This window comes from Sinocyclocheilus anshuiensis, unplaced genomic scaffold (assembly GCF_001515605.1).
Source record: "Sinocyclocheilus anshuiensis isolate Anshui unplaced genomic scaffold, SAMN03320099.WGS_v1.1 scaffold222, whole genome shotgun sequence".
In the NCBI taxonomy this organism is placed as follows: Eukaryota; Metazoa; Chordata; class Actinopteri; order Cypriniformes; family Cyprinidae; genus Sinocyclocheilus; species Sinocyclocheilus anshuiensis.
In genome coordinates this window covers 3,363,364-3,372,428 of record NW_015542408.1, presented here as the reverse complement: position 1 = coordinate 3,372,428, position 9,065 = coordinate 3,363,364, and the positions used below count along the sequence as shown (strand labels likewise).

The window sequence follows — 9,065 nt, the reverse complement described above, 5'->3', positions numbered from 1 at the left end:
ATCACATAATTCAAGATATGGGGCAGAAAATGTATATATTTATATAATTTCATATAGTTAATATCACACAAAAAGTGCCGTTTTTTTTCTCAAAGTCAGCATGATTACAAATATGATTATTGATTTTATACAACAGTTCAATAAACAGGAAGTTAATATTAGGAGACTTATGTTTTAGACACCATATTTCCTGGTTTTGTTGTATTTCTCCAACAAAAATCATTCCAAACACAGCCACAGCGCTGTCTTAAAGGTAAAAATGCCCATAAAACTTGTTGGAAATGATTAACTTCTATCACTGCTGTGAACAAACCAAAAAATATGAAGAATATAAAAAAATTCAGGAGTCAGCTGTCAGCACAATTAGAGATAAGATATCAGCATAATAACACATTCAGCAAAATATTGTCTAATTATCTTTATCGATAAAATACCTGTAAATTATCTCGATATCATTTTTTGTCGATATCGCACACCCCTAATTTGTTATTTAATTGGTATAATAATTTATTTTTAATAATTGTTTAAATTAATATAGTAATTAATACTTTAATGGTTTAATGGTAAAAATGGTTTAAAGGCTGAAATATAAAGTTTATCATTTTATAAAACTTTTTGTTTTTGTGAAAACTTGTATCTGAACTGTAAATTATGCTTTTTACAGCAATTTTACAGTTTAATATGGTATTATAGACATTGCCTATCCCGCTCATATGGTATTAATTTTATTTGTGCAGGTCTTAAAAAGGTCTTAAATTTGAGCGTAAAAATCCTGCAGAAACCCTGTTGTTGTCTGTATGATTGGCTTGGTAGAAGTACCCACATACTGGTGATACCAGTGATTTCATAAAGATTGAGTATCTTGAAGCTGTACTGGTGAGTGATGGGTCACAGAGGTGCATTGGAAAGTTCACAATTGAACTGACCTTTGCATTTTCAACTGAAATTTCAGAGCAGAACACCGTAAAATCAGAGTGTTATTTTCTGGAAAAACAACTGCATATTTTTTCATACAGCATTATGTGTGAAAACTGGCAATCAGCTGGTCCGCAAATGCTGATTATCCTAATTCTTACCGGATTTGAGTTTACGTCTACATTTATGCATTTGACCACACGTTTAGCCAAGTGCATTCAAGGTAGACGTTTTATCAGATCTTACTTTCCCTAGGAATCGAACCCATGACCTTTGCTTTGATAATGCCATGCATTTCTATCTGAGCTATTCCTATTCTGTTTAAAGTGTAAATGTTGTTTCTGTACACATTTAAAATAGTACGTCATTCCCTTGTAGCACTATGAAGCCTTGGCCAACCGTGCTGCTGCCAATGGACACATCATTGATATTTATGCATGCGCTCTGGATCAGACAGGATTACTGGAAATGAAGTGCTGCACTAACTATACAGGGTAAGTGATTCAAAAAAGGTTTTCAATTTTCTTTTTAAATTGTGTTTCAGCATACTGACAGTGCGTGTTTAGAGATTTGAGGGGACTCTGGTGCATATTAAAACATGTTGAGAGTCAGGAAACATAATTCTAGACATACTATCCCCAAGATTTTCAGTACGAGCAAACACGTATTCAGAAATGTGTGAAAATCTCTTACTTTGCCATTATGCTGTTTTAATAAATAAATTTTATACTGATCGTAAACTTGCAATGTCTTTGGACTGTCTTCAACAGTACATCTTTATGCTTTTGTGTAAATGGCAGGGGTTACATGGTCATGGCGGACTCTTTCAACACATCCCTATTCAAGCAAACCTTCCAGAGAGTTTTCACTAAGGACGCGCAGGGCTCCTTTAAGATGGCATTAGCAGGGACTCTTGAGATTAAGGTGGCTTGCATTTCTTTTTGTCATTGTTCTGTTGTCTTGTCTGTTTTAATTATTTCATTATTTAATTGTGCTATATATGGGTTACCTTATAATCTTAACAAACTATTATTTCAGACTTCAAGAGAGATAAAGATTTCTGGAGCAATCGGCCCGTGTGTCTCCCTGAACGCCAAAGGTCCCTGTGTGTCAGAAAATGTAAGTACTCATCTATCTTAAATCAAATAGGCTATACATTTTCTCTTAGGTTCAGTGTTTTCCCTGGCAATGTCGACAACATACTGACATTCATTTTGACTTCTGCTTGTAGGAAATAGGAACTGGCGGAACAAGTCAGTGGAAAATTTGTGGACTGGATCCAAACACCACTCTTGCATTCTTCTTCGAGGTTGTGAGTCAGGTACATAAGAATTCAATTTGTTGGATTTTCTTACAGTAGCCCTTGACATACATGTTTAGAAGCAGGCATTGCGACGGAGGGTTTTGGATTACTACAGAAAATAATTTTGGCTTGTCCCTCGGCTTCTAAATCTAAATCAAAATTTTCAAAATGTGTATTTTTGTATTACTGTGAAGAAAAAATTGGCCTCAGAGTATTACAAAAGTCACAGATACTGTGGCTGTTGAACCTGGTGTCAGATTGCATGTAGATTTCCATCTTAAAGGGATAGTTCACCCAAAAATGAAAATTTGATACACCCAGGGCATCCAATATGTAGGTGACTTTGTTTCTTCAGTAGAACACAAACGAAGATTTTTAACTCAAACCGTTGCAGTCTGTCAGTCTTATAATGGAAGTGAATGGGAATCACGGCTTTGAGAGTAAAAAAAAACATACACAAACAAAACCAAATTAAACCCTGCGGCTCGTGACGATACATTGATGTGTAAAGACACGAAATGATCGGTCTGTGCAAGAAACTGAACAGTATTTATATCGTTTTCTACCTCTGATGCACTGCAATGTCTGAACTGTCCTGAGCGCGTTCTCAACAGCCGGCGCGTGACGCGTCTTCTTCTTGCTTTTCGGCGGATCGCAGACTTAAAAGTGCATTACATCAATGTATCGTCACGAGCCGCAGGGTTTAATTTGGTTTTGTTTGTGTATGTTTTTTTGACTCTCAGAGCCGTGATTCCCATTCACTTCCATTATATGACTGACAGACTGCAACGGTTTGAGTTAAAAATGTTCGTTTGTTTTCTACTGAAGAAACAAAGTCACCTACATCTTGGATGCCCTGGGGGTAAGCAGATAAACATCAAATTGCCATTTTTGGGTGAACTATCCCTTTAAATGCAGGTGGTCCACTACAGGGCAAACTTTCCTCATACATGGAATGTTTCTTTTGAAACTGCTTTTTTAATTTAAAGCATTACTTCACTGCAGTAGTTTTTAACCTTTTATATCTTTTAGTGATTCTCAAAAGATAGAATTGTAAATAAATTATTCCAAATACTGCACAGTATATGGAGGAACATGACGTGAAATTTGTACAGAGAATAATTTGGAGTTAGTCTTGTCTTCACAGTTACTCATTTTATTTTGTCGTTCTGAGTATGCATGGTTTTAAAGGAATAGTTCACCCAGAAATAAAAATTTGCTTAATTTATTTGTAGATGAGCTTGTTTGTTCATCAGATTTGGAGAAATTTAGCATTACTTCATTTGCTCTCCAATGGATCCTCTGCTGTGAATGGGTGCCGTCAGAAGGAGAGTCCAAACAGCTGATAAAAACATCACAATAATCCACATGACTCCAGTCTATCAAATAACATCTAGTGAAGTGAAAATCTGCATGTTTGTAAGAATTAAATACATAATTAAAACGTTTCAACTTTAAACTTTTGTTTCTTGCCAAAATGTAAGTCTATAATCCATAATAACGCTTTCTCCAGGGAAAAAAAAATCTTGATTAAAAACATTATGACTAGTGGATTATTGTGATGTTTTTTTTAACTCCGATTCTGATGGCACCCATTCACTGCAGAGGATCCATTGGTGAGCAAGTTATGTAATGCTAAATTTCTCTAAATATTTTCTGACGAAGAAACAATACATCTTCATCTTGAATGGCCTGAGAGCGTTTACATTTTTTAAAATTTTAATTTTTTGGGTGAAATATTCCTATAATGTTTGCCGGCTTACACAGTTACTGTACAGTGAATAATAATTTTAGAGGTTGGTGTGAGCTTTTATTTATTTATTTATTTTTAAGTAGCTAGTGAAATGCGTCAGTTCAGATTGCGCCATCAAAATAATAAAAATTGCAGTCGATGTCAGTCATGGATGCAGTTCCTGAAAGCAATTGAACTGTGATTGGCCGTTTCAGATGCTGAGCATTTTAGAGACAGCATTCATTTGAGCATTCATTTACCAAAAAAAAAAAGAATCATTGTTTGTGTTCAAGTCACAAAAGAAAACAATACAACTTTTCTGAAGCAAAAGTCCTTTTTTCTCTTCTTTCTTCAAGATTCGTTTATTGTAGAATATCGCACAAGTTTTCTTCTTTCTGCATGAAGTCTGTTTACATCATAAGCAGTGAAATTGCTTCTGGTTAGCTCCGCCAACCCAGTGTCCTCTTGTGCTGGGGTGAAGCGATGCTGCAGACGCTTCCTTAAGTCATGATTATTTCTACGCTATTCAAACCACCAAAGGTCAGTGAGGGTCATGCTCAAACCAGCGTGAGGTCCTGTTGGGGTTCGTTGTTTGTTTGTAGTGCCGGAGGTACACTGGGAGCTGGCGAGGAGAAGCTGTTGCTCTCGCGGCGTGGCTGTATGGTCGTGCACTGGGAGAGGGAGTTTTTACGAGGGTACTCGAACATCTGCTGGATTTTAGTCAGGCTTTTGCGCAGCGCTGCTCTGTACCTCCTGAGAGATACAAACAAGGTCATGGTAAACCTCCCACATACTTGCAAGCTCTAAGAATCTAAAAAACAACCACATATCAATACCACGATTCATAGCCACTCCATGTTCTCTTTCTAGATGTGGCCCAAATTGGCCATTGAGTTTTTACCTCTACCTTCCTTTTCCAATCCTGCTCCACATTTGATTCCTGCCACATTTTATTTACGAAACATTATTGAATGTGACGGGTATTAATATGGGCTGCCACATCTGATAGTTAAAAGGCCAGGAATGTCTTAATCAACAATAAAAAAGGTAATATCTCCATGATTACATTTCCCAAAATAGTGAGCTTCTTTTCAGGGAGAATGTGTTATGGATCTTCCTGACTTCCTTCTACCTATCATGCCATTAAGGATGGGCTGTGTGACCTTATATTTACAGTAATGTCTTGCAGTAATGATATATGTATTACAATATAGTTTTCTCTTGAAATTCAACAATAAAATGGTTTATATATTAATATATAAATGCATCATGAGGTCTGTAAGTTTTGTTTAATGCTTTTGAAAGCATAAGAGATGTCTTACCGAAGCTGCATTTATTTGATGAAATATACAGAAAACCTTAAAGGGGTCATATGATGCTTTTTTAATGATCATTATTTTGTGTATTTGGTGTAACAGAATATGTTGACATGCTTTAATGTTCAAAAAACACATTATTTTTCAAATACTGTACATTATTGTAGGTCCTCTATGCCCCGCCTCTCTCAAACGCTTCATTTTCTACAAAGTCCCTCCTTCCGACAAGCGCAGTCTGCTCTGATTGGCCAGCTGACCCAGTGCACTGTGATTGGCCGAACACCGCAAGCACTCGTCGGAAATGTAACGCCCCTTACCATAATCGCGAGCTTCATCTTTTAAAATAAATGTAAAGACAGAACCCGAAAGGGGAACAGAGTCGCGTGACCGACACAGTGATGAAGCTGGTATGTGTTTGCATTACACAAGCCACGGTTAAGACAGCTGACTCCACTTTGATGTGACCCTGTCTCTCTCTCTCTCTCACACGCACACACACACACACGATCTCTCTCTCTCTCTCTCTCTCTCTCACTCACTCACTCACTCACTCACTCACTCACTCACTCACTCACTCACTCACTCACACACACACACACACACGCGATGTCTCTCTCTCTCGCTCTCTCTCTCTCTCACACACGCACACATGATGCGCAAAACTCCATTTGAACAGTCAATAGCAAATACTTAAACTAATAACAAAACAGTAGCTGATTCAGAAGCGCCAGATTGTCATAGCAAAGTCAGAATTACCTCCTCTCCTAGGTTCACGAAACGGTTGTCCATACAATGAATTGCTGTTCTGTTGTAAGTAATCTTAAAGATTCCTAAATGCATCTACTTCTGGAAGGCCAAATAAAGTGCTTTTGCTTTCGCACTGAAACACACAGCGTCTCCCTGACATGACTGCTTCAACACTAACTGCGGTTACTGAAACCATGCCTTCTTTCTTTGCGTGAACATTTGGGTGCATTATGCAAATATTTCCACATAGTGAGGTAGATATGTGGGGGCGTGTTAGAACGAGCCGTTTTAGGGGGGCGTGGCAGAGTCTTAACTTTTATAAAGAATATCTCTTTGGTTTTGAGACTTTAGTCTTTGTAACTTCAGGGATCTTATCTATGCACAATCAGCTTGTAACACTCCAAAGAGAAAGGAAAACTTGAAATCGCATCATATGACCCCTTTAATATTGTGAAATTTAAAAATTTTAATTTTAAACAGCTGTTTCTATTTAAATTTGTTACAATTTTAAACATTTCTTGTTATCAATGCTGAAAACAGTTGTGCTGCTGTGTAATATTTTTGGTGAAACCATGATACATTTTTTGTCCATTATTTTTTGTTGAATAGAAATTTTAACAGCATTTATTTTAAAGAGTTTATAAAATAACTTATTTTAATATTATTTTAAAATATGGTCTTTTTTGGTCAATTGATGCAGCCTTGCTGAATAGAATACATTTTTAATAATTTTTTTAAATGTTTGAATAATGGTGAATTTTATTACACCAGAGTGTGACAATAAAGCAGTGACATACATATTAATTGGTATAGGTATATAAGAGACATGTGTTTCTGTTGTTATATGAATATACTGTCATACAGCCCAGCCCTATTTGCTTCGTAAGAGACATACTTGCCTTTTTACCCTACTTCCACATGATATGCATTATAAGAATGAAAATGGTGCGTTTAGTTGCTTACGTTTGAGTCATGGAGTTGATCCATGGGTTAAGAGCTGAAGTGAAGAGTACAAGCCATGTGGCAACAGCCGAGGCAGGCTGCGGGCTCTCTTTTCCCGTCAGTGTCTCAAAGAAGCAGATAACGATGTATGGCAGCCAGCAAATGAGCAGGCACACTGTCAACAACACGCACAAATCACATGACGTGGTTAAAGATTTTTTGGACAAACTTATTTAATTAGCTCAAGAGGAATATCGACTTGAACTGTCTGGAGGTTGTGTTGCATGTGTGATGTATTTTGCTAATTAATTAGTTTCTCCATAATCTACCTGGACCCTTGCTGTTGTTTTTCTCAGTCACCAAAGACAGGAATAAACATCATACATTTAAAATAATTAGGTTGTCAATCGATTAGAATTTTAAATTGAATTAATTGCATGGAGTTAAATAACAATTAATCCACAGCAATTCAGTTTTGCAGTTAAATTTGCTAGTCTGTGGGTTAGTTGTGTGTCTACATACAAACACAGACTGATGTCTTAAGCCACTGTAATCTCACTAACTCTAATTTTATTCTATAAATTTTCTGATTTACATAACCAGTCAAAAGTTTGGACATACCTGCTCATTCTTTATTATTTCCATAATGGGGAAGAATGCAAAACTTTGAAATAGAACAAATAGAAATAGCAAAAATATTACATTTGTGTTATCTTATTATTTTTTAGCTTCATTGTATAGATTCCAGCTCTGCACACCAACTTCATGAGGTGCAATGTGGGTTGCTTTTAAACAGCACTGAAGTAGTATGCTGGATACTTGTTGGCTGCTGTTCCTTCCTCTTCAGTCCAAGTCGTCCATTAAATAAATTTAAGTTTTTGAAATTAAATTCATACATAGACATTTTATGTTTGTCTGCAAAACTAATTTGAAGCATTTAAGGTGAAGCCTGTAATGTTTTTAAGGTCGTGAGAAACATAAATGAAGTTACATGAAGTGTGTCTAAACTTTTGACTTAGTGTATTTTATTTGGAGTCATTGGCGCAGTGCTCAAGACACAAATGAGGTCTCTATAATATCTCAATTTTTTAGCAATAAGATTAAATGGAGAGAAAAATGAGAGAAAAATTTGTCTTTAAAAATGTATATTTTCTATACTTTCAGAAGGCACTGCAATCTATAATTATAGTATTACTGTACACTATTATTCAAAAGTTTGGGGTTAGTAAGAAATGCTTTTATTCAGCAAGGATGCACTAAATTGACCAAAAGTGACTGTAAATATAATGTAATACAAAATATTTATATTTCAAATAAATGTTGTTCTTTGATGTTTATCAAAGAAACCTTAAAAAATGTATTATGGTTTCCACAAAAATATTAGGCAGTAACATTGATCATAATTAGGTGCGCTCCGATTGATCGGCCGATAATCACGTTGGGATGATTGATCGGCGGTCTCTAAAAAGGCAGATCTCAAAAAAACGATCTCAAGCTGATGACGCTGCTGTGAGAGGTTTGGCACGACATGCAGCGGCACCGTCTCAGTCTCTGTCCGGTGCGGGTAAAATAATTATAATGCTGAAGGTGAGGTACTCACCTTCATATTTCTTCATTAAATAACTTAAAGTAATTTGAAAACCTTGTGTGAGACGTAATTTCACAAACAGCGTGAGTGAATCACCGCGCGCGCTCTCTTTCTCTCTCAAAATACGCAAATGGCTTCAAATCACCACACATCGCGTCTGTCTATAAGCGAGCTGCACGCTGCACAGTTGACACAGGAATTGTCACTTTACAATCGAGGCAGTGTCACATCGTCACTAAAGTTTATAAATTGCGTTACTTTTTAATTCTTGCCCGTGTTAAAACCATTCAGCGCTCGCGCGCTCTCATGGAGACCATGCTCTCATGCACACTCGCAGTGCACACATAATGCCAGGTTCACATTACTCCGTTTGCAGTGTGTATGTGGTGCGTATTTTTTCCGCGCTCATGTTAACGGATTAATAAAGCGTTCACACTGCGCATGGTTGCGGTCCAGCAGTGCGTTCAGGAGCGGTACGTCTGCAGCAGTGCAGAGATCGTTTCTGCACCGAGTCTATTTTTG

General features: G+C 36.8%; 2 protein-coding genes across 2 annotated transcripts in view; one reads left to right on the top strand and one right to left on the bottom strand.

Annotated features, from left to right (window-relative positions):
- The window catches only part of LOC107693184 (protein transport protein Sec23A-like), a 30,992-nt gene that overhangs the window by 7,038 nt on the left and 14,889 nt on the right, over positions 1 to 9,065 (top strand). The window contains exons 9-12 of the mRNA XM_016492479.1: positions 1,294 to 1,409; positions 1,716 to 1,839; positions 1,954 to 2,034; positions 2,147 to 2,236. Of these exons, the coding sequence (XP_016347965.1) occupies positions 1,294 to 1,409; positions 1,716 to 1,839; positions 1,954 to 2,034; positions 2,147 to 2,236 (411 nt within the window). The remainder of the gene's footprint in view (positions 1 to 1,293; positions 1,410 to 1,715; positions 1,840 to 1,953; positions 2,035 to 2,146; positions 2,237 to 9,065) is intronic.
- Positions 4,508 to 9,065, bottom strand: part of LOC107693185 (melanopsin-like) — a 6,317-nt gene continuing 1,759 nt past the window's right edge. Inside the window, exons 2-3 of the mRNA XM_016492480.1 lie at positions 6,977 to 7,130; positions 4,508 to 4,703 (exon numbers count right to left, since the gene is read on the bottom strand). Of these exons, the coding sequence (XP_016347966.1) occupies positions 4,508 to 4,703; positions 6,977 to 7,130 (350 nt within the window). The remainder of the gene's footprint in view (positions 4,704 to 6,976; positions 7,131 to 9,065) is intronic.